Raw genomic sequence first — 27564 nt, forward strand, 5'->3', positions numbered from 1 at the left:
TTTCACTGGTGACCAGAAGACTTCCCTGTAGCTCTTATGGCCTGTGTCCTCTCCTCCATACCCACCTCGCCCACTGTCCCTGTCCCATAGCATCAGCCCTGTCTTGGTAGGCCCATGCCATGTGACCTGTCCTTGAAGGTTAAAATAAGCTTTCCCACTCAAATACACAGTCTGCTTTCCTGTAGCCCAATGTCTGTTCTGAGCATGCTCTCCAGGACTCCCTGGTAGAAATAGTCTCATCTCTCCTGGTGAGAGCCTGAAGTAGTGTTAACAGGCGTCTCCCATTAACAGATGATATACCGAAAAAGAAGGTGGCTAATGTGTTCAGGCCTCCCTCCCCGGATGTGCTGGCCTATCTGGACTTCAGCGTGTCAACCACAGGGATCTTAGCGGGTGTGAAGGTGGGTCCTTTGATCGTAATTCCCACTGCTTCAGCCCCTTGACACAGGGGTGAGTAGAAAGGGTGTTAGGTGCGGGTGCGTACAGTCTCTTCTCACACAGAGCCGGAGGCAACAGTGTTGTTCATTAAAGTCTGTGTTTAATACCAGTAAACTCCAAAGTTGGGTTAGCCTGAGAGTAATGCATATTTTGATGTTTTGTGGTAATATCTGAACTTTCGGATTTATGGCTGACTTGCTTTGAGGAGAGGTGGCTTTGATGAGTCCATATCCTTACCAGGAGCCAAGCGCTTCATGAAAATTCTTTATTATCCTGAAATCTCATGTAGACGATTTTTCATGTGCCATTTCCCAAGTATTATTTGATTTATGTGGGGTTATGAGCCAGGTCATCCTTTAAGGAGGTAAATGTGTCTGGCCACTGTGGACAGCAGGTACTGTTTTTAATCCCTTTCTTCCTGCACGTCACTGAACAGACCTTGTATTTTACCCCCTAAGATGTCACATGCAGCCACAAGTGCCTTGTGCCGCTCCATAAAGCTGCAGTGTGAGCTGTATCCTTCGAGGCAGATCGCCATCTGCCTTGATCCCTACTGTGGCCTTGGCTTTGCCCTGTGGTGCCTGTGCAGGTGAGTGGAAGTATAGTGTGCAGGTGAGTGTGCAGATAGGGTATGCATGCAGGTGAATAGAGAGAGAGAGCAGGTAGTATGCAGATGAGTGGAGGTAAAGATTATAAATGAGTGTGCAGGTAGAGTGTGCCATTGAGTGTTCAGGTAGCGTATACAGGTAAGTGTGCAAGTAAGGAGGTAAAGAGTACAGGTGAGTGTGCAGGTTAGTGCAGGTAGAGGTGCATGCAGGAAGAATGTGCCAATAAGTTTGCAGGTAGAGTGTGCAGGTGAGTGGAGGAAGAGTGTGCAGGTAAGGTGTATGGTTGAGTGCAGGTAGAGTGTATAGGTGAGTGCAGGTAGAGTGTATAGGTGAGTGCAGGTAGAGTGTGCAGGTGAGTGGAGGAAGAGTATGCAGGTGAGTGGAGGAAGAGTGTGCAGGTAAGGTATACGGTTGAGTGCAGGTAAAGTGTACGGTTGAGTGCAGGTAGAGTGTATAGGTAAGTGGAGGTAGAGTGTATAGGTGAGTGCAGGTAGAGTGTATAGGTGAGTGGAGGAAGAGTATGCAGGTGAGTGGAGGAAGAGTGTGCAGGTAAGGTATACGGTTGAGTGCAGATAAAGTGTATGGTTGAGTGCAGGTAGAGTGTATAGGTGAGTGGAGGTAGAGTGTATAGGTGAGTGGAGGTAGAGTGTATAGGTGAGTGCAGGTAGAGTGTATAGGTGAGTGGAGGAAGAGTGTGCAGGTAAGGTGTATGGTTGAGTGCAGGTAAAGTGTACGGTTGAGTGCAGGTAGAGTGTATAGGTGAGTGCAGGTAAAGTGTACGGTTGAGTGCAGGTAGAGTGTATAGGTGAGTGCAGGTAGAGTGTATAGGTGAGTGCAGGTAGAGTGTATAGGTGAGTGGAGGAAGAGTGTGCAGGTGAGTGGAGGAAGAGTGTGCAGGTAAGGTGTATGGTTGAGTGCAGGTAAAGTGTACGGTTGAGTGCAGGTAGAGTGTATAGGTGAGTGGAGATGAGTGGAGGAAGTGTGCAGGTGAGTGAAGGTGCCCCTGCTGCTGCACCCACGTGCTTAATTGGAATTGTATGTAGTTTTTTAGAACTTTAACATTCTAAGATGCATTTTTGAGGCCAGTAAGTCAAAGATACACATGTGAGTGGGTTTGTTTGGGGGTGGAGTGGGTTTGAGTATGGGTCTGAAATTGAGTAAAAGAGTAAAAATACATTAAAAACAAATAAACAAACATTATCCATTACTAGTAATTGAGGAGAGACTACTTAATTCCATCAAATACTAGGAAGTAGGGACAGGTCTTTAGAATTAGAACACTGAGTCCCCAGCCAGCAGACCCTGACCCTAACTGTGACTCTAGGTCCTTATGAAGTTCTGAAGGGACACAAGGACTCCCTGTGCATTATGCCCCTCCCTCCAAAGTGTGTTTTTCACCAAAACTCTCTCTGTACATTAGGGAGAATTGTCCCCCTGTTCTATCCTTGGAAAAGAAACGAGGCAGCCACACCAGGCCCATTGGGTGCAGGGAGGCACGGTACCTGGGGTGCACAGATGACGCACCTGGGCAGAGCAGCTAACACTGACTTGACCCTTCATGGCCCCACAGTGTCTACTCTGGACACCAGTCCGTGCTGGTGCCCCCGCTGGAGCTGGAGAGCAATGTGTCCCTGTGGCTGTCAGCCGTAAGCCAGTACAAGGCCCGCGTTACCTTCTGCTCCTACTCGGTGATGGAGATGTGCACCAAAGGCCTGGGCGCACAGACAGGTGTCCTCAGGGTGAGTGTGTCACTGCCCAGGCCTGCTTGCGCCCTACTGTCTTCATCCCTTTTTAGGAGGTGCCCAAACCAGGGGTTTCTAGGTTGGCTCTAAACCGGGCCATTGGAATCTAAAAAAAGACTCCCAACACAGTTCCAAGCAGTTGGGGAAACAGAGTAAACCCTTACCAGGCACCAAGTCACGCTGGCTCTGTGTCCCTTCTTCCCGGCACCCACCCTGCTGGAAGCTCTTCACTTATCCGCCCCCCCCCCCCACACACACACACCTCTACAGTAGGTAGTTGCTCCCTTCATCCACACACCCATGTGGCAGGATATGAGTGTGGGGTGGGCAGACGTGTGGGGCTGGCTTGCGCAGGTACATGGTGGGGGGCGTGGGGGAGCATGTGGAGCGGGCAGGTCTGACACTAGCTCTGGGCGTATCTTGGAGGTGTCAGGGTCCCTGGGGACCTGGGATAGGATCTGGGAGAGTCCTGTGGAGCTATGGCCAGATGAACTGCAGGACTGGCTGGTGTGGATGTGGAGCAGATGGGTACCATCTGGCGCTTCCATACTTAAGAATTCTGTAGAATGAGACCACAGCGGAGGAGGTGGGGTGTATGTTCAGGTCACACATGGGTCCCCTCAGGAGCTTCCTAAAGGAGTGTTCAGGGCCTGTCTTACCCTGCTCCTCCCCACAGATGAAGGGGGTGAACCTGTCGTGTGTGCGCACGTGCATGGTGGTCGCCGAGGAGCGACCTCGGATCGCGCTGACACAGTCCTTCTCCAAGCTGTTCAAGGATCTGGGCCTACCCGCACGCGCCGTGAGCACCACGTTCGGGTGCAGGGTCAATGTGGCCATCTGCCTCCAGGTAAGGTGGCTGGGCTGGGCATCCAAGACAGACAGTTTTTTAATTGTCGCTTTTCCTTGTTGTGCCGGCTACATCCATTTCTCATTCTCTGAGCCTTTAATGTTTCATTTCCAGTTTATCTTGGAGAACTATGAGGGTTCTATTTTTAAAAGATATTCTCTTCACGAACAAGGCTTATTTGGAAAAAAAAATTGTTTTTTGAACAGTGACTATTTCTTATCTGGAAGAATCTCACTAAGTTGGATAAAATATGCATTTAATTTTTTACAACAATATTGTTTTAAGACATCTAGTAATTTTAAATTGAAAATTATTGTGATGATTTGTATTACCTCTACTTCATATTTGAGACATCAAGGTATTTTACTTAAGGTATTTACATGAAGTTTCAGAAATTGAACAACTAACTGCAGTGCTGTTTCTTCAGGTTACTCTGGTTATTTTCCAGATTTTTACTAGTATCTCAATTTCACTCTTTCTAAAAATATACTAAATGTCCGCTCACCCACGTAGAAAAGACTTGTTAGAAGGAAAGGGAGCTTTGGAACCAGAGCAGGGCCCCCGGTAGAGCTGTTTCTTGTTTCTGGAGCCTTGGCTCAGCTTGGCCTTCATCTCAGAGCACTCCTGTCATGGGCCAACTGGGGACCATCATCCTTTTCTCCCTTATGCTGATGTCCTCTCAACCGTGAAAAGACTGTGCTACCACTCCAAGCCTCAGACCCTTGCCATGTGGCAGGAGGAAGTGGGCTGGGTGCCCTCCTCATACCCTTCCTGTTGTAGAAAGTAGGACTGAGCATCAGGCTCTTGGTGTGTAGTCAGCAGCTGTAAATGAAGGCATGTCTTTCTTACTCGATATTTGAAGGTTATCTCCTCTATCTGTTGGCATGTGGGATGCCATGTGTGATTGCAGAAGTCTTAATGAGATAATCACATTTGCCCTTTGAGATGCAGTGACACATTTTGCTGTCTCTTACCGTGTGTTTCTCACGTGGCCTGTTGCTTTCTGTTTGTCTCCTGTGGCCGTCTCCTCCTGTCTCACTCTGCTGGCCTCCTTTGCCTCTGTCAGCCCAACAGGTTGGGAAAGCTGGCTGAGCAGGTATGACCTTGACCTCGAGGTACCTCTGTGCTTCCCCCATGAGTTCATGTGGCCTTCTCCTCAACTCTAGACAAATACGTGTTTCTTTTGCTGTCTGACTGCTCACACTGAATATTATTTTACATATGATAAAAGTTCCTCTGTAATAAAATTTAAGTAAAACTGTTTAAAAAAAATTTAACATTCATAGCATTGCCTCTGGAGGGAAGGGCTGTTGAATCTCAATGAAGCAGTTTTTGTTACGTTGTCTGGGATCTTCAGAGAGTGATGTTGAGCAGAGTATCCATTTAACTTTATGTTCCTTATCTAATAAAACAGAAAATAACATCCTTCACTCAGGGTCCAAGTGTCAGAAGTGAGGAAAGGGAGAACATCACTCTGTGGACCCTGATTGAGCCTCTGCTGTGCTCAGCCCTCAGTAGAATTAGGTTGGCTGGAGAGAGGCCAAGCCTGACCGATAGCTGGGTGCAAATGCCCTCAAATCCTGTGGTGGTGTTTTCACCATAACATAGAGACCAGCTGTGAGAACTGAAATGTAAAATTGTACAATTTGGCATGTTCATTCAGTGTCACTAGTGTTTCACTCGATGTTATCAAGCCATGTAATGTTTGGATGGAAGGCATCAGTGTCCCTGGGCAGGCTCTCTGCTGGAGCAGAGATGCTGCCTTCCCGGCCACGGGGAGGAGCTGTTAGGTGGCTGTGCCGTGTAGATGCAGACGTGCTGCTCTTCTTCCAGGGCACGGCTGGCCCGGACCCCACAACGGTCTACGTGGACATGAGGGCGCTGCGCCATGACAGGTAACGCCAATGATGAAGTTGTGCAGCTGGTTCTGCCCTGACTGGCCCTCCTGGCACCTGGACTAGCAGATGGCTGGCCAAGCTCTACTGGGGAAACTTGGGTCTCCCTCTCTGCGTCTCTGTGTCCTCGAGATTCAGTCCATGTCCCTTTATCTGTTATTCCTATGATCAGGAAGGGTAATAGGAGTGACCAAACATTTGCATTTAGCTTTTTATGGGGTTGAGGACAAGTAAAGCAACTAATGGCAAGGACTTTTTTACACAATACCGTTTTAAGACAGGATTTAGTTTTTTCATCAATAAATGTGTGCTGGCGGGGGGGGGGGGGGGGGGGCGGGTCACAGTGTATGCCTGCGGGTCCGGGTCCCTCCCAGCTTTGAAGCTCAGATTCTGGTCTGGGCCCTCAAATGTGGCCATGCTGCAACTCAAGGTAAACAGATTACTGTGGACAGGGCAGCTGGTTAGGGACGGCCCCCAAAAAACCTAGAACAAGCTTCTGCCTTGAGCTGTGCCAGGTGAGCCAGGCAGGTCGAGGGCACCTGAAGTCACTGTTCCAAGGTTACAATAAGGTCATTGTCAACAAACTGTCATAGTGATAATTTCTGATTATCTTATGAGTTGCCTTTTTAGAGGTCATTACCTTTATAGTAAATTTTATTCTGAAAATTTTCCCTTGTTAATTTTTAGGGTACGTTTGGTAGAACGGGGTTCTCCGCACAGTCTGCCATTGACGGAGTCTGGAAAGGTAGTGGAAGCTGCAATTCTCCTGATGAACACAGATGGCTGTGGTCAGGCTGGGCTGGGCTAACGCAGGAGGCCTCCTCCTCACTGCAAACACACACAAGGACTAGGTTAAGTCTTAGTTCAACATACGTCTAAAGCACAAAACCAAGAAAGGAGGACTTTGGGTGCAGAGACACAGAAGGAACTCCCATTGCTGGGGCTCGAGGCTGTAGGGCCCCTTGGGTGAGGTCCCAGTGTCTTCACACAGTCTTGGAGCAAGGGCCGGCACAGCTACCCAACTCAGCCCCTGGCCCAGGTGACAGCCAGGAAGTGGTTCCCTCCAGGGCCTTGGGCAGCGGGTGGAGTCCTAGACACATCTTGCAATTTTCCATTGAAGCGAGTCCAGAAGACTGGGAGCCCATAAAGGGGTTGGGAGGGATGGGAGTGGGGAGAGTGAGGCCATCTGAGGGTGCCCAGGTTAATGTGAGCACCATGAGATGGGTCAGCAGACAGAGACCCAGGGGAACAGGCATCTTCAGAAACGGGAGGTTTGAAGGAAGGAAGAAAGCCCACATGGCCCAATGACGCCATGTGATGAAGATGGTGTGCCATGGCCAGCAGACAGCAGGATAGTGGGCAGGGCTGTGTGCCCAGCATGGCCAGGAACAGGAAACTCCCAATCTATGCAGCCTACAGGGCCACCTGACTGCTTACAAACTCCTGTGGCTATAGCCCCCTTTGGGGAGGCAGCAAGGTGCCTGGAGAGGAGCCCGTGTGCATGTACTAGGGAAGAGGAGGAGCAGCCACAGGGACCCGGGGCAGAGGGCTCAGCTAGTCAAACATCCTGGGGAGGGAGCATAGTCACAGGGAGACTAGCATAGCTACAGTCGAGCTGGGGGAAGAGGAGGAGGTGCAAGGCCATGGAAGCACACCTCCCCTGTGCCTGCCTGTCTTTAGCGTCATCTGGAGGAGACCAGCTGAGAGGTGAATATGGGCAATGACCTCCCCTTTCCAAGCACATTGTTGGATCCCACGCTCAGTGGACAGCTTTGCTTATCCTTTTTGTATACTCAGCATATTTCCCCTGTATTATTAAGTTTCAAATGACTTATGCCTGGGTATTGGTGTTCTGGAAAAAGTTCTGGCTTTAGGGTTCAGGTGGGCCCCATGGAGAGAGGTCAGAGGCTCCAGCAGCATTCAGGAAAACAGGACTGTCCCATGGGTAGCGTGTGGCAAGGATGCAACAACAGTGGGAGGAGAGGAGGGTCTGGCACTGGCCGTAGGCAGCAGCCTTAACTCACGCCCTTCCTATAAGTGACCCCTCATCCCTTCCCACCTGCCTGGGGGACCTCACTGTCATCATTTTGTACCTGAGGAAACAGGACACAGAACAGGTGACCATGCCTGGAGCAGCCACATGGTCTGACCCGAGCCCAGTGAAGTCTCCCCAGGACCAGGCGTGGGGGCTTCCCTGATTTGAGGCACCCTGCCCTGGAATGTTTTCCATGGCTCCTGGGTATGAGCTGGTGCCTCTGTCTGTCTGAGTCAACACAGAGCAGGTGACCAGTGTTGGACTGACTCTGAGTCATGGGAAGGGAGGGCTCTTCAAGGTTAGAGTTCCAGCCCAGAACTAGGAGGCTTGATGAAACCCATGGACAGAGTCCTTGCTTGGCTAGGCTGGGGCGCAGCTGAGCAGTGGGGCTGAGTGGCCTTCTGCCCTTGTGTGCCCCACAAGAGGCAGGCAGTCCTCGAGTGGCCTTGTTGAAAGATCCCAAGTAGAACAGATGCTTATATAGACCCTCTTTGCCTCTGACAACATCCAAAATAAGGTCCATTCTTAGGAACTAGGGTCATTTTGTTAAGATTCACATGTATTTTTATCAATTAAAGTCTTATTTCTGTTCAAATGCAAATTTAGCTTGGCTTTAAATCTCCTGATCACTTACAAGTACATATCATGTTGTTTGGATTAGCTTCTGAGGGCTGTTGTTTTTAATGTCATTGAGTCTGGAGTCTTGTGTTTTCTTTGACATGGGCACGATTTTCCTTCCAGATCCTCCCTGGAGTGAAAGTCATCATTGCACACACTGAGACCAAAGGGCCCCTTGGAGACTCGCACCTGGGAGAGGTGAGGTTGGGGGTTGGGTTCTGGAGCCTCATGCACCTCAGGAGCTGCTCCTCCCCTCTTCCCATCTGCCAAGCTATTTGGTCCTTTCCTCCCCCCCACTCCACCCCCATTTGTGCTCCTGTACCCAGTACTTGGGTAGGATTTCGTGGACCCATGGGATGAGTCTCCACTCCGGGTTCCCTACCAGCAGAGGGAAACCTTGAGTTTTGTAGGTACTTGGAGACCCTAGGAGCCACACAGGAACCCGCAGCATGGAGAAAGCAGCTGTGTCTTAAAACACAGTTCCTGCACCAAGCCATGAGCCACAGCCCTGAGGAAGGGGCTGGCACGGCACAGACACTGAGATGGGAGGCGGGGTCCTCTACTCCTGAGGACACGTCCCCTGGACACACACAGGCTGTGCAAAAATCATTGTGTTGACATAACTGCATTTATGCATATGTATCCAGTGTAACGAGACAGTTGGGACTTACTACCGGAGGCCAGGGTGGCAGGAGAGTGCAGGTCACAGCCTGAGTGCCCACGTTGGTTCTGTTATTATGGGAATGGTCTTATCCTCCCAGTTCCAGGCCCTAGGGACATGCCATGGAACCTGTGTCCTGGCATCAGGGTCTCTGGTGTGGACAACCTCTGAGGTCCTGGTAGATGGCACTCAGGGGCAGTCATACAGACACTTCCCAGTCTCAGTCTAACTGAGATGAAGGTGTGAGTGAGCCTGGGGGACTCCCAGGGGTTGCTCAATGTCCTAATGGGAAGATGTGCTAGTCCCAGGGTTGGGTGGGGTCAGTGTGGGGCCTCCCTTCTGGCCACTGGACCTAGGCCTGTTAGGGTAACATTGTGCCCCCAAGATGGTCATGGAGGGTCTGTGCTAACCTGGGCCACACCTCTTGTGGCAGAAGCCCCTGTCAGCTTCCCTGTCTCCTCTTAGGATGCTGCCTTATGGGGATATATAAAGCCAGGTACTTGATCTGGGGAGCTGACTCTGGGTCCTGGATGGGCTCTGTATTTAGAAGGAGCCCCAGTACACCGGGTACTGCTAGTATGTGTGCACCCGAGAGTATATGGATGTATATAAACTCACACATATACAAGTAAGTCTGGTGCATGGTGCAGGGTTTGCACACTCAGTGAGCCTAACTCCATCACTTGCCCCTGTGTGGACCTGTACATCGCTCCCCATCCTTATTGACAACAGTAGTTTGATGTGAGGAGTGGGAGTTACCCGGTGAGCTCATCTACATCACAGAGTCCTGGAGAGGAACTCTCCATTTGAAGGAGAGAAAGTTACTTGTTTGCTTTCTATACCTATAATTTTAACTTAGTTCACAGGATAAGAGACACTGAAAATGCCCTGCCTTTATGCAGTGTTTTAAGTTCTCTTGGCGAGTGGATGTCTCATGATAATCTGTGCTCAGCTCATTCTTGTCCTCTGGGCCCCACAGATCTGGGTTAGCAGCCCCCACAACGCCACAGGCTACTACACAGTCCATGGAGAGGAAGCACTTCATGCTGACCACTTCAGTGCCCGACTGAGCTTTGGAGACACTCAGACCATTTGGGCAAGGACTGGCTACTTGGGCTTCCTTCGGAGAACGGAGCTCACCGATGCCAGTGGAGGTGAGGGGTTACGGTGACCCCGTGTCAGCACTGTTGGGGGTGAGGGGCTCTGTCCACAGCCCACAGGGCCTGCTGCTGTAGCTTGTGAGCCTGACAGGCACGTGCAGCATCTCAGGGATTCCCGCTGACTCACCACACCCCTTGCAAGAAGCTTGTATCTTTGGGTGTGGGGTGAAGGATGAGCTCTGGCAGTGGTGTTCTCTGAAAATTACTATTTTTCCCTTTGTGACCATCCCTCACTGTCCTTGGACCCTCGGCCTCAGCTGAATTTGTGGGGTTGTTGGTGATGCTGTCAAGTCCTCCCCTAGGCAGAGCCACCTGCATATTTCACCAGCTGTGGGTGGTACCCTCCCCACACATGACCCCTCATAACTGCAAAGTCCTTAGGCCCCAGCAGGCCAGCCAAATCAAGTCAGAACTTTTGGTAGCCTCTGTAGATGTTGTTTTGTTTCCAGAAATAGTAAATAATATTTTAAAATATATATTCACACATTGACGTAATTCTTTGGAATCAAGGGGACGGACAGCACCTTTATCAGGCTCGGCTGCACGCCTCACCCATTAGGAGGCTTGGGTTTCAAGTGATGTTAGAATAGTGAGCTCCCTGTTCCAGAGAGCCCGACTCAGGCTGACACAGATGTGTGGAGGGTGCCCAGATTGCACTGTGCCTTTCTGAGGTGTGCAACTGTGCCCTTCATAGAGCGACATGACGCACTCTATGTGGTTGGGTCTCTGGATGAAACACTGGAGCTGAGAGGCATGCGGTACCACCCCATCGACATCGAGACGTCCGTGATCCGAGCACACAGGAGCATCGCCGAGTGGTAAGAGCCCAGAGGAGGGCGAGTCCCACCCAGCCCCTCATCTCGAGCAGAGCCAGGGACTGAGGGCCATCTGCCTGGTCACGTTTCCAGCAGAACCTGGTTACAGGCACATGCTGGCAAAGCCTGCCTCTCCCAGAGCTGACCTGGGCTCTCCAGACCTGCTCTAGGAAACCCGCACCAGAGACCCCTGGTGCAGCCCTTTGGTTTTGCTTGGGCTTTCCTTTTTTCCTAGTCAGTTTTAGACCAAGCATTTGGCCCTGAATGAACAGGCAAAGGTGAGGTCTCCACAGTTTTCCTGGTGTTTCTGCTTTTAATGTGAATTTTCTCATTTAAATGGTTGTGATTCATAATTTCTTCACTATGTAGGGAGCTTGCATTGGGACAGGCTCAGCTTTCATCATCAAACAATGAATGCTTCTGATTTTTAGCAAGAACTTTCACTAGAATAGATAGTCCTAGACAGCACATTTCGCCTAGCCTTTCAATTGTGAACGATGTTCAGCAGCAGCGCAGTGTCAATAAATATACTTGTCTTTTCACTGTGCTGTTTGGCATCATTTCCCATGTATCTGTTGGTCCTCAGAAGCAGATGTCCATGTCCTGTGATGCCATCTGTCTTCTCCCTGCAGTGCCGTGTTCACCTGGACAAACCTGCTGGTTGTGGTGGTGGAGCTGGACGGGCTGGAGCAGGACGCACTGGACCTAGTGGCCCTGGTGACAAATGTGGTGCTGGAGGAGCATCACCTGGTCGTGGGTGTGGTGGTCATTGTCGACCCAGGCGTGATCCCCATCAACTCTAGGGGCGAGAAGCAACGCATGCACTTGCGTGATGGCTTCCTGGCTGACCAGCTTGATCCAATCTATGTTGCCTACAACATGTGAGCACCGCTCACCAGCTCCAGGGTTCTGTCCAGTGTGAGGCTTCCAGGGGTTGGAACCATGTGAAGGTGTTAGAACATGTGAAGACACTGCAGTGTGTCCGTAGCCACCAGGACAAAGGACTGCAGTCATCACGGAATACTGCACCCCTTGCCCTACTTTTAGAGATTCGTCTCAAAGTTCCCCAAATCTTATTGAGAAGCCACTTCCTGAATTATTTGAAGAAATTTTTTAATCTTCAAGGACATTTACAAAAACATAAATGTCAGTATTTTAACAGATAGGGTGACTGGGATAGGAAATGAAAGGCTGGCCATGGGTATCATGAGGAATTGCAGGTGTGCAGTTTGTTCTCTACTGTATTGCAAGTTTGCACTTTTTAGACTAAAGATATAGTTCTTGATTTAAAAAATTCAATTATTTATACCCACTTAAAATGACAAGTTTATATGTAGAACTTAAGCTAGAAAGAACTTGAGGCCCCAGTACAACTGATTCACAGGGAGGAACAGAGCCCAAAGAGGCTAATGAGAAGGGCAGCAAGACCTGCCCACTCCTCCTACCCCGGCTCTTGGCACTCTAGTTACAGGGTGCTTCCTCTCTCCCAGTTTATTGAAACAGGTGTGCCCGATTATCTGCACACATTGTCACTGATGTTCAGTAAGTGCATTTGGGGCTGTCAGGGTAGATGCTCTGTTTCGGAAAGATAAACCAGCATTTAGTTTTAAACCACTTTCCTAGGTTTGTAACTTAATGCTGTTTAGTTAAACACTTGTTTTCATAACATCACAATATAAATTCTTCTCAGTACATGGAAGTGTACTGCATGATTTTCATCCCAAATTAACAGATTTGGAAGCATTGATGACAGTGTCTGAGGTTTTCACATCCTCAGTGCAGTTGAGCTGTGGGGAGAGCCTTGCCCCATGTTGAAGGTGGGCCTGGTAACCCTCACCCTGGCTTTCACATTTTGAGTTGTATGCCTATTAAATTTGGCCAAACCATATTCAGTTATGACTAAACGGAGTGATATTACAGTAAACCTAAATCAAAGAGAATATAAAATCCTTTAGAAACTTCTAAGAATTTGAAGTGAAGCTCAAATCTAGGACATAGAGTATTTTTATATAGCTAATAGAGTATGTTATGAAGTTGTTGAGTTTTGGGGGGAACTGTGGATGGGAAAGTTTATGGATCATGCATGCTTTATAGAAACAACCAGGTTTTTCTGGAATTAGCCTGAATCAGTGCCTAACAAAGCTGTTATTAATTCTCTACAATTTGAAATTCTCCACCAAATAGGTCTGGCTAACTAGGCTAACTCTTACATTTTACTCTTATTTGGCTACTAATAGCAGGTGCATTGTAGCTCTCTTTGCCTGTGGTGGTGGACTGCAGTTAGGATGTTACAACGTACTGGAATTGTAATAATCTATTGTAATTATGTACATAATCTGTGTAACTTATTGTTTGACATACAGATAACAGATATTCCTTATAATAGAATGGCCGGCAGGGGAAAGAACTACCTAACCCTAATCTTAATGTTGTAGTTTTGTAGCCAATATTGTAAAATTTTTGTATTGAAAAGTAAGTGGCAGTAAAACAAGGTGTCTTGTAAATTAAGACTTTAAGAAGCACATTAAAATGTTTTAAGATTACTCTCTGGGAATTCTGTATATCACACTAAAATTTTTTATATCATAATGTTAATAAAAGTTATTGATTTTGTAATTCTGCATTTTGAAATGTGTGAAAAGGTTTTTTAAATGATCCCAAATAGGATGTATTTTATTATGCATTACTTTTTTTCTGAATATAAAAGCATTTATGCTTGCAGCATAAAATCTACAAAGCACATTAAAGTGTAAAGAAGAAAATCTATAATCCTACCTCTGAGTAATTTAGCAGCATTAGTATTTGACGTAAATCCTTTTCCGGGATTTTGTCCTTTTAAAATTTTTTACAAAATTAGAATCATATACTTTTATAATCAGCTTTTGTACTTAATAAATTAGACTTTTTAATATGTCACATATATTCTACATGTTTTAATGACTGTACAGGTGTGTCATGACTAAAGGTAGCTTTTGCTCAATTGCTGTTGTCCATCATAGTTCTTTCAACAGTGCTGCAGTGAACCTCCTCCCAGATGTGTGTGTGCACGTCTGCAGTTACAATTACTGCTTCAGGCTTACTTCCTATAGGTGGAGTGGGGGGTAAGAGTTCATGCCAGACTTGAAGCTTTGGGTGCTCACTGCCCCGGTTTTCCTGCATCCAGCTCTATCTTTCAGAGTTTAATGAGGGAACCTGTTTACATGAGTCTGTGAAATGTTTAGGCAGGACCTTGTGGAGTTTTCCAAGGGCGGTGCAAAGTGAGAAATTGAGAGGTTATTACTAATTCTAAGTGCCAATTAAGTATAGGGTACCTTGTTCCCTAGACTCTCCAAGTGACTGAAAAGGCCAAATATCATGAATGATCATTACAGATACTGTTTAAAAGCAAAAGGTGAAAAAGGACAATGAGGGACCAGATGAAGCTTTGAGGAGAGATGCATTGTCACCTATTGCTACTCCCAGCAACAGTGAGCTGGACTTCCAGGTGGGTACACCCAGATGCTGCCACAGGCTCCAGATGGAGAGCAGGAGAATGAAGGCCACCTATAGGCTGTTGTTGCATGCTGATAGAGTGCAACACAAGTTCAAAGACGAGCATTGTTTACCACTTACTTCACATTAAAGTAGGGAAAGATCAACTTCTGGCACGACAGCCTGAGAAGCTCTGTGAACATGATATTCAGAATAACAGGTGAAAATTATTGTTAAAAAAACAACCACTTAAAGCCTTTGGAAATGGTCCTAAGGGCATACAGCAAATGGAAAAACATCTGTGCATGAAAGTTCAGTAAGAAAATCAAGAATCTGTTATTTGAACCAAGACTGATCTCCTGGGATATCTCTTCCATTCAGCCTCCACTCATGGAATGCAGCCTCTACCTTGGATGAAGTGCCACCGAGAATACAGGGGCTCTGACTGACCTTGTCCAGCTCTTACGTTGGTGCTGCCATGCCAGGAGATGCAAACTGAGAAGACCTCTGGCTACTGCCCCAGAGGTCCTAAAGCAGGGGTGTCGCTCAGAGATGCCTGGGTCTAGCAAGAGAGAAACAACTTACCACTTGCAAGAGAACTCCAGTAAATTGACAGCTGAATTCTTACCAGCAATAATGGAAGCCAGAAGGCAGGGGGTTAACATATTCAAAGAACCCAAAGGAAAAAAAATACTAAGACTTGTATATCCAGCAAAGCTATCTTTCAAAAGTGGAGGCATGATACATTCTCAGATAAAAAGAGTGAATTTGTTCCTAGCTGACCTGCATTATCAGAAATACTGAAGTTCTTCAGGCTGAAAGCAAGTGATTTCAGATGGTAATTTCAATTCACATGAAAAAAAACAGTATTGGTAAAGATAAAGGCAATTATAAGACTATAAATTGTAATGTCCCTGCTCAGGCGTCCTCAAGATGGTGAGGTCTCCCCTACCCAATGCCTTGCACAGTCTAATTGTGAGAGGGCGGGCACAATTCCTCTGTAAGGACCATATAGGCTGACAGTTCTGCCTTACCAACCCAGTGCTTCCTAACTTCCTGAGGATGAGAATCACCTGAGTTCTTGTTAAAACAGTCACACAGCCAGACACGGCCCCATCCCAGATCTGGGAGACCTGTCACTTGGGATATTTAACAGGCCCCCGGTAGAGTTTTGTGTGGAATTGAGCTGTGGGGCCCATGTGGCTCAGCATTTCCTCCCCAGTGTCTATCCCCAGCACCTCAGAAGGGAAAATTTCAGGAGCAGTCTTCACTGTGTGAAAGGTTTCCAGGGACCTGCATGTTCAATGCGGGGTTTGGGGTGAGGGGTCTTCAAGAGAGCCTGGGGGCACTGGGCTTTGTTCTTGAGGTTGCCGGCCTCAGCCCAGGCTCTGCCCCATGTCCAGCCTGTGCCCAAACCTCCCTGCTTTGCCTCCTGCCAACTTGCTTGAATGATGTTTATTTTTCACACTCTTCTAAGAAGCCAGTCCTTTTCTCATCAAACACAGAGAAAAAAGGTTGTGCCAGAATCTCATCTGGCCAGAACTGCAATGATAAGAACCCAAGTTTGTCTGGATCAGAGAGGGATGAAATCTCCAAAATTAAACATCCTGATCAAGAAAATCTCAACACTATGCAACCAATAAGAAATTGCACATGTAAACTGGCTGAGGCTCATGTGATGGCCATCTAAACCCCTAATTTTAACCTTCTGTGCTCATCAAAACTTTTTTACTGAATTTGAATCTGATAAGTTTATAAAATAAAAGTAAGTAAGAACCCAGAAACAGCGATCAAACCCAGAAGCCTCGTGGGATAGAGTTGTGGGCCTTCCCAGAGCTTCCTGGGAAGAGTTGTCACACTGTTTCCAGGGTCTCAGCTGGTGTGTGAGAGTTGAAGGGCCCCTCTTGCCTTGGAGACTAGGGGGGGGCCTTGCAGGGTGGAGCTGCAGGGGTGTCATGCTGGGATATAAACTGCCCACAAGGAAGACATTCAGAGTAGGGCCCCAGGTGGCCTGGGAGAAAATGTACTTCCTTTGGTGGCTGCAGGAGACGCTGTCTGCTTAGGACAGGACCAATCCTGTGGAGGTGAAGATCTACTATTGTGCGTGAGGACCAGCTGGTAGAGGCCCCTGGGCGACTCCAGGGCCAGAGAAGGCAAGGGGGGCAGGTGGAGCCCTGGCCTGCCCAACCTCAATGCCCCTCCACCCATTGTTCCCTGGGGGGCAGGGCCAGGGTGAAAGAGGGAAGAATGTCCCAGGGCTCAGGAATCCAGGGCCTTCCTGAAGTCCCTGTGCCTGCTGGGAGCTCTCTGTGGAGACCCCAGGCCATGTGTTCCCCCTTCATGATAATGAGATGAGGATGCCTCCTCTCAGTGGCAGGAAAGTCTGACAGCTGTGTTGCCCAGACTTGGAGCAGGGATAGCAGTACATGCTGGGATGGTCCACATGGTTGAGTGGAGGTTGGGTCCCTGCAGGCCCCAGACCCTTTGACAGCACTTGTCAGTGCAGGACCAACAAATGGGATCCTCTGCTCGGGCTCGGTCTCTGGCCCGAGAGCCTTAATGCTGCTGTCAGGGTCATTCTCTGGGCTACTTTGGCCCTATCTTGTGGATTAAAATGGTAACTGATGGGGCTCAGGGAGTTGTGTGTGGCTGAACTGGGTCACGATGGGCAAGGCAGTGTGGGACAACAGAGATCATTTTAAATTCAGAGTTTATTCTCCCTAGAGATGTCTGAGGCAGCGCCCAGTGGGCCATGTGGGGACCATCACTGCCCATTCATGGAACCAGACAGTGCCTCTTGGAGAGAGCAGATCCTTCTCAGCGGAGGACAGGTCAGGGGAGGAGGATGGACATTTACAACCTGGAGCTCACCATAGTTTGTGCCAGAAAGCCCCCAGGAGTCCCTGAGGATGGCTGTGCAGTGCTCAGGAAGTCTCTCCCGGGGGAAAGGTACATCATCCCCCGATGTGGGGTCAGAGGCAAACACAGCAGCTGCACTAGGCAAGCCCCTTGGTGGCCGGTACACTCCAGTTCTTTCCTCTGCTTAGGAAGCAGGGTGTCATCTGGGAACTGAGTCATCTTGGGATCAATGGGGACAAGGGAGGTACCAGGAAGGACCTACTCAATTTCTGGCTAAAGCAGCAGGGCTGTCCTCTGGTGATGAAAGGAAGTGTAGAGACGTGGTCTGAAGGCAAGCTGGCCAGGTACAGACACCTCACACACTACAGCTCAGAGCCAACCCACCACCCACCTCCCAGACAGACTCACTCTGGGCCTCCCAAGCCAGCTCCCCTTCCTGTGTCCCACCATTGCCTAGGACGGGGTGCACAATCTGCAGGGCCCAACGCACAATGAAAACGCCAGGCCCCTCGTCCATAAATTACCAAATATTTCAAGACAGCAACAGCAGAGTGCTGACCTGAGCATGGGCCCGTGGTCCTCCCAGGTTGACCCGTCTGAAGCCCAAATCTCTTCTTCACTGCTGCCCCAACCTCTCCAGAGACCCCCTGCTGTTGCCGCCTCTGCTGGAAAGCCCAGGAGCGCCCCCTGCCCTGGGGATAAGGCCGAGTTCCTTTGGCTCCTAACCTGCAGCCCTCCCAGCCCTGGGGCCCTCACTTCCTGCGGTGCCTCCAGCCCTCCCCTAGCTGCGTCCCGTGCCTTTTCCCTGCGGTGTGGGCACTGCTCCACCTGTTCCGCCAGGGGCTGTCTGAGGGCCCCTGCGGAACAGCTCGGGTCTCCCCGGAGGGGCAGCTCGCCCAGTCCAGCCAGCAGGCAACACTCCGGAGGGGCTTCTGAGACGACAACCACCACCCAGCTTTCTCTATTGGGTCTGCGGGCAGGACCGAGGATCCTGGAGGGTGACCCCGCGGGAACCAACCCGCCAGAACAGAGACGACCGCCCTGCCCGCGCCCCCAGACTCCGTCAAGGAGACCACGGGGACCCCGGCCTGGGGGGCGTGGCCGAGCCGGCGGCGGAGCTGGACCGAAGACCTAACTCTGTGCCAGCCCCGAGCTCCACCGCCGGCTCGGCCACGCCCATCTCTTCCTGTTGGGCAGGACCAATCGCAGCTCCCCCTCGTGGCGATTGGTCCAGAGAAGGCCACGTGACGCCAACCGGGCCGGAAGTTTCTGAAGACTGAAGAGCGGGAAGGTCGTCCCACCACGTGCTGCCCCGCCTCCCTCCCCTCGCCCCACCTCTCCCGCTCCTCCCTGCCCGCCCGCCCCCGCCACTACGCTGTCCTCCGCGCACCCCGCCCCTCCGCGCCCCTCCGCGCCCCGCCGCCTTCTTAAGGTCCCCGTCTCCTGTGCCCCCCTGGGCACCCGCCCTGGCCTTGGCGAACGCACCATCTGCAGCTGTGAGGAAAGCCAGGCCCCCTCGACTTTACCCCTCTTCCCATTTGGCAGGTATTTCGTTTTTATTTCATGTTGAACGGCTACGGAGACTTATCACAGTGCTCTTTTATTTAATGCAAATACAAGCGATCAATGGTTTTATGAAGTTTGTGTCTTCAAATAAAACAGAACCAGTAAAGTGGTGGATGAGATTATTTTGAATTTTCCTGGAAGTGATTTTTAATATTTGTAACGATGATTTGAAACTTGATTTATTTGAATTCGTAGATGCAGGAGCATTAAGTTCAGCTTTCCAAGTACACTGACTTTACCAACAGCACAAACAAGTTAGGAATGACATTCACCAAACAGACCAGACACATCAGTAGTAAGTAACCCATCATCGCACGGACAGGAGGGGAGGCTGGAGAGACTGGTCTGAAACCTTGGTCCTGAACCTGCCCATCCTCCTGCCAAACGCACGTCCCACAGATCCAGCAAAGTGTGAGCCTATCGGGAGAATTCCACTGAAGGTAGAATTTTGCTTCTCAGTTTTGGTTAGAGTTAAGGTTTCAGTACTTGTTGGTTTATGGGACACGTTTTTCCATTTAGAACTGTTAGCATTAAATATCTACTCAGTAATCACAGCTCACCACAGGAAAAGGGATCTAAATGAGACCATGCTCTAAGGGCTCGTGGGACAGCATTTTCATACCATCTAACTACGTTAGGTTTCATTGGCACTGATGATGAACAAATTTAAGAAATGGCCGCCTATTCGAAGGTTGGATAGAGCTTTGTTGTTTCAAATGAAGCGGAGACTTAAGGAAACCACAAATGTCCAGAATCCTTTTTGGTAGTCAGTTTTGTTTTTTTCTGGGTTGGGATTCTGTATAGCCTAGGCTTTGTGACTGAGAATTGACTTTCCTACATGATATTACCAGGAGTCCCAGGGACCAGTCAGCTAGCACGTATGCCTAATATAGCAGAAGGAATGATGGGGGCCATTAAAAACAGCCCTTGGAAAGAGATTTTCAATTTTTCATTCACAAAGCAAATGAAGCTTCCTAATTGCTACGACACAGCCGGAAAGCTCAGCTCCTACTAGCCTGCAAGCCCTTGCTCTCTGCATCCTTGTGTGACCTTCGCCTCTGTTACAGGAACAGCGTGGCTGCTTTCTCTAGTTCACTCGTGTTCAAAGAATTCGTGGCAGGCTGTGGTAACCATGGCGATGAAGGCCACAAATTCCTGGAAGTCACATTCGCCATCTCCATCGTTGTCCAGTGTTTCCATGACTTTGTCCACAGCCTCCTGCTCTTTGATTTCCTAAGAGAGATCAGTCACCCAGCTTGTTTTTAAATGAAATTTAAGGCCATCAAAACATGATTAAAAGTTGGATCAGCCACCAAAAAAATCTGTATCAGAAACAACCTCAGATATAAAATGCAAGACACCAGGAAGATTTCTCCTGGGACTAGAGGACTGTTGTCCAGGGGTTTGTGCCTTCTCTACCTTACTTTAGGTCCAGTGGGACCTGGGCTATTTGTAAAGACTGACTGGAACAACCAAGATCTGAAAACCTGTAGGTTTTTATCACTATACTTAAAACAAAACACCCGGAAAAGAATAGCATTTCGATCAGCCAGAGTATATTATAGGAAAATGTCTTGAAAGAAAAAAAACAAACACTTTTGGCCCCCCAAAACTTGTCAGTTTCTGTGTGTAGAAGTCCCCACAATGAAGATTTTCATGGATTTTTATGTTTTGAAATTTTTTTCTTTTGTTTTTTGTTGTTGTTGAAGTGACTCTTTAGCATGCCCTGAATTTGTGACCTCCGTGTGTTCTTTTTGCCACTTGAGCTGCTTTCTAGGTGTCATGGAACTTTCTCTGACAGTTCTTCCCAACACAGAAGCCAAGTGAATAGTCTTACAAAGTCTCTGAGGAACAAACACGGTGCAGGGCCCTAAACATGTGAGAATGTGGCATTTTGCACTGAAAAAGAGCATCAATGCAGGTTGTTCAGAATAACAATCCCCAGTGCAGCAGAGGTTGGCCTGAAGAAGTCCCGTGTAATGTTCAGTGGCTGCCTTCAATCTAAAACATGTACAAGACTGAGCCCAGCCGGCGTGGCACAGTGGTTGAACCAGGAGGTCATGGTTCGATTCCCAGTCAGGGCACATGCCTAGGTTTTGGGCTCAATTCCCAGTGTGGCATGCAGGAGGCAGCCAATCGATGATTCTCTCTCATAGATGTATCTTTCTCTCTCTCTCTCTCTCTCCCCCCCTCCCTTCCTCCCTCTTCCTTCCTCTCTGAAATCAATAAATATATATTTTAAAAAATAAAACATTTAAAAACTGAGATTCCAGCAGGGGTTGGGTGGGACCTATAAGCATAGGTTAGAACCGTGGTCGGCAAACTGCGGCTCGCGAGCCGCATGCGGCTCTTGGGCCCATTGAGTGTGGCTCTTCCACAAAATACCACGGGCTGGGCAAGTCTATTTTGAAGAAGTAGCGTTAGAAGAAGTTTAAGTTAAAAAAAATTTGACTCTCAAAAGAAATTTCCATCGTTGTGCTGTTGATATTTGGCTCTGTTGACTAATGAGTTTGCCGACCACTGGGTTAGAAGATGGATGGCAGCAGTGTATTATTTCAATTATACCATAGGTTTGCCTCCTAACCAAAATTTCCTTGATAAAACTAGGCCAACAAACGTTCATGATACCTTGGCATACTTACCTTGAATTACTTTTCTTTTATAAATTGTGGTTACCACATGTTAAGCTTTTTCTATATTTTAAAATCAATAGCAGTTACTGGTTTTTGAACTTTCACTATATGTTAAGCACTTGACAAAAACTATCATTTCATCCTCATAAGAACCTTTTTACAGAAGTAACTGGGACTTTGATTAAGTTAGAAGGCAGGATTGGTGGGACTGAATAATTGAACATGTGAGTGAGGCAGCTGCCACTTGGACTTGAATGCCTGAGAAATCAGTCCCAGAATCAGACTAGGGGATGCCTCCCCCATCCCACCACAAGCCTGCAAGTCACTTCCTCTGCTCTGGTGGTGCCATTCACAGCCTTGGAGTGTTTGCGTGGGGGTGGGACAGGAGGACCAAGCCAGCTGCAGACAATGGGTGCTGCCCTGATGCTGGAACCTGGGGCTCGCCCTGCACTGAGAGGCTCAGCTGGCTGGGATGGTGGCTCCCTATCACCATCACCATCCCTCAGGATGCTCTGGTGTCTTTCCCGGAATTAGCTCCTGGTCAGACATCAGGGCACTGGTTCCCTGGCTGGCCTTTTCCCTGTGTGTGATTAGTCACTTCAGAACCTTGGTTCTGGGTACTAAGGGCACGTCAGGCACCAGGTAGATTGCAGTTCATTGCCTAGAGGGTGTAAGACTGGTGTGCAGTAGAGATAATGGGTGGCTGATCCAAGGGCGGGAGCTAGTGGGTAGGGAAGTGAGTCCTCCACGAGGTGTCTGGACATTCTTTTACCACAGATCAGAGTGGGACCTGTGTGGGGGAGGAGGGCTCATCAGGAGTCCTCATGCAGCTTCCTAAGTTAGGGTCCTCTCCAATGTCTCTTATTCCATGAAACCCCCTGCAAGCCCCCAGGCCTCCTGCCCTCAGTCAAGTAGGTTGTGGTCCTTCATGGATGTGCCAGCCTGGGTGCTTCGGAAGCAGAGGCCATGTCCTTGGGCCTGTGTCTCTCCCAGTAGTGAACGTAATGAGTGGTCAGTAAATATTTGCTCAGTGAACGGCATCTTTATCACTTAGGTGGATGCTAAACATCTAGCTAAAGCTAAAATAGTGCTTTTCCCCCAAACAAAAACTTATCTTTAACATCTTCTTTGTATGCACATGGTCCATGATAAGTTGTGAGTCTATTTTCCATCTATTCTGCCATCACTGCTGTAAATCCTTAGATTTTTTCAGAGAAATGTCAGCATTATTTGGAACCTGTACTTTTGCCTTTGAGACAGCAGTTGTTGTTTTTTTTTTTTTTTTTTGATGTTCCTACTACGTACAAAACAAGTGAAAATGAAGACAATGGGGCTCAGCTAAGCTAACCTCCATAATGAGGCTTCAGTCGTGCAAACGAGTTTCCAGAAGCAACCTAGGAGTCCCGAAACAGACCCGGAATCACCTTCATGTCTGCTCTGAAGAGAAAGTGCACAGGTGGTTTTATAAGTGGAGAGGAGAATGCATAAACTGTCGATTTAAAAAAGACTCACCTCTAAAAAATGGGAAAGCTCGTTGTTGATGAGCTCCTTGAGTTCGGATTTCTTCAGCTTGTGCTTGTCACCCTCCTTTCCGGAATATTGATGGAAAACATCAATGAGGGCCACCACGGCCTTCTCCAGCTCAGACATCCTAGGGGTCCACAGAGGAAAGATGCCTTCTCATGCCTTTTGCCTTGCTTCACAAAGAACAGTTAACGTGTTACCTATACAGACATCCACCCAGAGGAGGGGGCTGGGCCAGCCTTGGTTCACCTCCAATGTCAAGCTTGGAGCAGGGCATTCTGGGACCTTGCTCAGTGGTCACCAGCCTCCCATCCACCTTTTAGATCCACTCTCCCCTCTTTGCTCCCCTTCTCTGTCCCTGCTGGCTACCTTGACAACTTCCCAGGCCCTCTGGCTTCTGATTGGGTTGGCCAATGGGAAACTCCAGCAAAAATATGAAGGCAGCCCTAGCCGGTTTGGCTCAGTGGATAGAACGTCGGCCTGCGGACTGAAGGGTCCCAGGTTCGATTCCGGCAAGGGCATGTACCTTGGTTGCGGGCACATCCCCAGTGGGGGGTGTGTAGGAGGCAGCTGATTGATGTTTTTGATGTTTTTCTCTCATCGATGTTTCTGTCTCTCTATCCCTCTCCCCTCCTCTCTGTAAAAAAATCAATAAAATATATTTAAAAAAAAATGAAGGCAGCCCTGGCTCATGTGGTTCAGTTGGTTGGGCATTGTCCCGTGCATCAAAAGGTTGCTGGTTCAATTCCTGGTCAGGGCACGTGCCTGGATTTGGGGCTCAATCCCCTGTAGGGGGTGTGCAGGAGGCAGCCCATCACTGTTTCACTCTCACGTTGATGTTTCTCTCCCTTCCTCTATCTCTAAAAGTCAATTTAAAAATCTTTAAAAAATATGAAGGCAGAGCAGTGAAGGAGTTCTGAGATTGATCCCTGCCTCCTCCCTTGGGCACCCTCTGCCCTGGCAGGGCCCCAAGTCAGTGACAGTGCTGCTGAGCAGAGCAGTGCTGCAAGCTGTTAGAATTAATAAGAAAGAAGTAAGGTGACTAGGAGCCAAATGAGGGCACCAACATCCATAGTAGTCTTATATTCTGTCAATGAACAATTGGAAAACAGGAGGAGAATTCCATTCATACAGCAGCACATACATATTACTAAGAATATGTTTAGTATGAAAAGTGTAGGTCTTTCCAAAAGATTTTAAAGATCATAAAATGTAGGAATTTGCTTTCCTTTGAACTAATATGTAAATTTAACTCATTTTTAAATAAAAAAAAATGTTTACTGGAAAAAATTAACATGGTAGTATTTCTACAAATTTTTTTGAAAAAGAAGATCAATGAAAGGTACTTTGACCTACTAGAAACAAAAATGTATTATCAGGTTATACAGTGAAGCTGGTTCCGCTACAGGAACAGGCAAGTGCAGCAGGAGCCACCGCCAGGTATTTCTTTGGGATCCATGGAGGTGCTGCCTCAAGTGAATGGGAGAAAGGTCGCTTATTCACTAGTAAGTGTTTCTCTGCAGTTGCCAAAGTCAGAAACTTTCTGCTTCCCTCAACACGCACCATATACCATAGCATGCAAACTGAAGAAATACCCGTTCAAACCTGGGGGTTAGGCACATTTTACAAAGGACAGTTTTTCAACTGTTTCACAAAACTGAGACACTCAGCCAGAGAAATTTACCAACTTTAGACCTTGAATTCTTCTTATTAAAGAATCCTAGTACCATCAGAGTTAAAGATAAATGCAAGAGTTATATCTACTTGTGGAAAAATCATTCCCATGTTGAGTATGTCACATCTTAAAAGTAAGTTGGAATAAAATATTTAAATTTTTATTTCTGACTTCCCAAGGGAAAGAGAATTGAGGGTTTTCATCTTGGCCTGATTTTTGCTAAAGTCACACCATTATACTTTGTTTTAAGTCCCTAATAATCAGATATATCATATACAGATAGAACAATTCAGGTGGATGAAAATCTTTAAACATTTCCTACTTATCCTTTGCACTCAAGTTACAATTATTGATTTTTTTTAAAAAAGAAACAAAACAAGCCTCAGTTGGTTAGAGTGTTGTCCCAATATGTCAAGGTTGCGGGTTTGATCCCCTGTCCATACACATACAAGAATCAACCAATGAATGCATAAATAAGTGGAACAACAAATCAATGTCCCCCCCCCCCCCCTTTCCTCTCTCTCTCTAAAATCAGTAATAAAAACCCCAAAACCTGCCGAGACCGGTTTGGCTCAGTGGATAGAGCGTCGGCCTGCGGACTGAAGGGTCCCGGGTTCGATTCCGGTCGGGGGCATGTGCCTTGGTTGCGGGCACATCCCCAGTGGGGGGTGTGCAGGAGGCAGCTGGTCGATGTTTCTCTCTCATCGATGTTTCTAACTGTCTATCCCTCTCTATCCCTCTCTATCCCTCTCTCTTCCTCACTGTAGTAAATCAATAAAATATATTTTAAAAACAAAAACAAAACAAAAAAAAACCCCAAAACCTTTTATATCATCCCGATGCTTCTCAAAATCCATGATGTTTTGGGGAAGAGGAAGATAAATTATTTTTTGTGTGAAGTATGACTAGTGGGATTTTTCTAAAAGGAAGAACACGGAATATATACTTCATATGTTTTAAAACTCCATAAAATGTGCCGAAACCGGTTTGGCTCAGTGGATAGAGCATCAGCCTTCGGACTCAAGGGTCCCAGGTTCGATTCCGGTCAAGGGCACATCCCCAGTGGGGGGGGTGCGGGAGGCAGCTGATCGATGTTTCTCTCTCATCGATGTTTCTAGCTCTCTATCCCTCTCTCTTCCTCTCTGTAAAACTCCATAAAATGTGATTTTCTTTAAAACCATACTACAAGTTAACTAATTTTTCCCCGTTCAATTCTTCCCGTTGACTAAGAAATAATTGATGGTTTAAAGCTTATCAAATATCCATGTTCCTTTTCTACTTCATTCTATGGCTATTATTCCTGCTTCATTTAGCCTCTTATTTCTGTGTTAATCTTTTTATGTCAAAACCAAGAGAAGTTTTGGGCTTTAACACATCGCACATTATGTGAGGGTTCCCTCTAAGGAAGGGGCCCTACCTACTTGAGAAATTACCAGACTGATGAAAGTTAAACCCACCATAAACCCCGATTTCTTTGACCCAATTTATAATTCACTTGTAAAGACCTCTCAGTTTGCATGGAATTTCTGAGTGGGTGTCCAGAGGCCCTGACATTTCCCTTTGAGGGAAACGAACACTGAGAAGCAGTGTGTGCCCAGGGCCAGGGCAGGAGCAAGGAGAGAAAACACTCATCTGTAAGAGAGGGCTAAACTAGCATCAGGTTGCCCGTCCTTCTCATCCCTGCGGAAGCAAAAATCCTCCTTTTCAAAGAGGGAAGAATCAATATTTGCAGTACTTCTGGGGAAATGTCAGCAATCACCAGACCCGAGGTCCCTCCAATTTATGGTAATAAAAACATGGGCAAAATGAACCTCCAGCTGTCTAGGGTTGAGGCAGTCAGGTCCACAGCGCAGTAGTAAAATCCACACTTTGAACTGCTGCACTTATCCGAAAGGGGCTTTTTAAACCACCACCCAGTTCTCCAACCCACCTTCTGGGATCCCTGCCCCACCCCAGCCCCCAAAAGAGCAGGCTTCCCCCCTCACGTGTGATCTTGGTTGCTCTTCGCTCTTCGCGGTCACCTCCTGGCTGCAGTGTCCTGAGTGGCAGGAATGGTGAGGAGGGATGGCCTTTTATTCCTTCCTCTGGGCGTGGGCCCCTTGTGCAGTCCCATTGCAGGCCCAGGCAGCCAATGGGGGCCGAGGGCAGGGTGGGGGTGGCTGGGGCAGGCAGGCCTGCACACAGGGCTGCATTGACCAAGCTGCCACCCGGGGACTGTACTTGGGCCAAGGAAGAAAATGGCCTGCGGGGCAGGAAGTGGGGAGTCAGCTTTTTGTGCGATTTTAAATTTACGCATGAATATTAATGATCTTCTAAAAGCAAGGCTGGTGGTGGGGAGAGGAGAGAGACAGATTAATTGATTCAAACAACACAGATGTTCAGCCAAGAACTTGGAGCGTCCAAGTGCAGGCTGGACCATGCTGTTTTCCAGTGGAGAGGCCCCTGAGCCCTCTCCTGTCTCCAGCTCCCCCGACCTGGCCCCCACTAGCAGGCAGGATGCCCCGTGGACATCTGAACCCTGAGCTAAGCAGGGCTGCCTCAAGAAGGCACTGAGCTCAGTATCAGCAGGGACTGAGACATTTGGCAAAATAGATACTTGATTCATTTAGGGCAGTGGTCGGCAAACATGCGGCTCTTTGGCCCCCTGAGTTTTTAGCAAAGGCCAGCGTAGGAGTACCCTAATTAAGTTAATAGCAATGTACCTACCTATATAGTTTAAGTTTAAAAAATTGGGCTCTCAAAAGAAATTTCAATCGTTGTACTGTTGATATTTGGCTCTGTTGACTAATGAGTTTGCCGACCACTGATTTAGGGGAAAGTCCTTGTTTAATATGATTGAGGACCCAGGCCAGGCACACTCCAAGGCCTTCTCCTTCATCCCAGGGCGCACAGTCACAGACTTTCAGAGCCAGACGGCGCCATAGACATGTCCTGTCCAATTACTGGGTTCTGTAAAGGTGCAGTTTCTGTGGGACTGAGGCCCCTCGGCCAGCCACAGGGAAGCCAGGCCCAGCCTC

General features: G+C 48.1%; 2 protein-coding genes across 4 annotated transcripts in view; one reads left to right on the forward strand and one right to left on the reverse strand.

The window, feature by feature from the left end:
* DIP2A (disco interacting protein 2 homolog A) overlaps positions 1-13693 on the forward strand; it is a 79464-nt gene extending 65771 nt beyond the window's left edge. For all 3 annotated transcript variants that reach the window (XM_079767051.1, XM_079767052.1, XM_079767053.1), the window contains 10 exons: positions 292-401; positions 897-1027; positions 2617-2785; positions 3465-3635; positions 5469-5530; positions 6218-6275; positions 8307-8381; positions 9824-9998; positions 10699-10822; positions 11452-13693. In XM_079767051.1, the coding sequence (XP_079623177.1) occupies positions 292-401; positions 897-1027; positions 2617-2785; positions 3465-3635; positions 5469-5530; positions 6218-6275; positions 8307-8381; positions 9824-9998; positions 10699-10822; positions 11452-11704 (1328 nt within the window). In that variant the 3' untranslated portion in view covers positions 11705-13693. The remainder of the gene's footprint in view (positions 1-291; positions 402-896; positions 1028-2616; positions 2786-3464; positions 3636-5468; positions 5531-6217; positions 6276-8306; positions 8382-9823; positions 9999-10698; positions 10823-11451) is intronic.
* A 5759-nt stretch (positions 13694-19452) lies between these two features.
* Positions 19453-23403, reverse strand: S100B (S100 calcium binding protein B). Its single transcript, XM_079763669.1, has 2 exons — positions 22861-23403; positions 19453-19948 (listed from the first exon to the last, which is right to left on the reverse strand). Exons 1-2 carry the CDS (start codon positions 22996-22998, stop codon positions 19808-19810), a joined length of 279 nt encoding a protein of 92 aa, XP_079619795.1. The 5' UTR covers positions 22999-23403; the 3' UTR covers positions 19453-19807.
* Positions 23404-27564: the final 4161 nt, after the last annotated feature.

This window comes from Cnephaeus nilssonii (assembly GCF_951640355.1).
Source record: "Cnephaeus nilssonii genome assembly, chromosome: 3".
Classification (NCBI taxonomy): domain Eukaryota; kingdom Metazoa; phylum Chordata; class Mammalia; order Chiroptera; family Vespertilionidae; genus Cnephaeus; species Cnephaeus nilssonii.

Coding starts and splice junctions, on each gene's coding strand:
- S100B (XM_079763669.1), bottom strand. CDS start 22,998: ATGTCTGAGCTGGAGAAGGCCGTGGTGGCCCTCATTGATGTTTTCCAT. Junction 19,949..22,860: donor AGCTTTCCCATTTTTTAGAG/GTGAGTCTTTTT, acceptor GATCTCTCTTAG/GAAATCAAAGAGCAGGAGGC.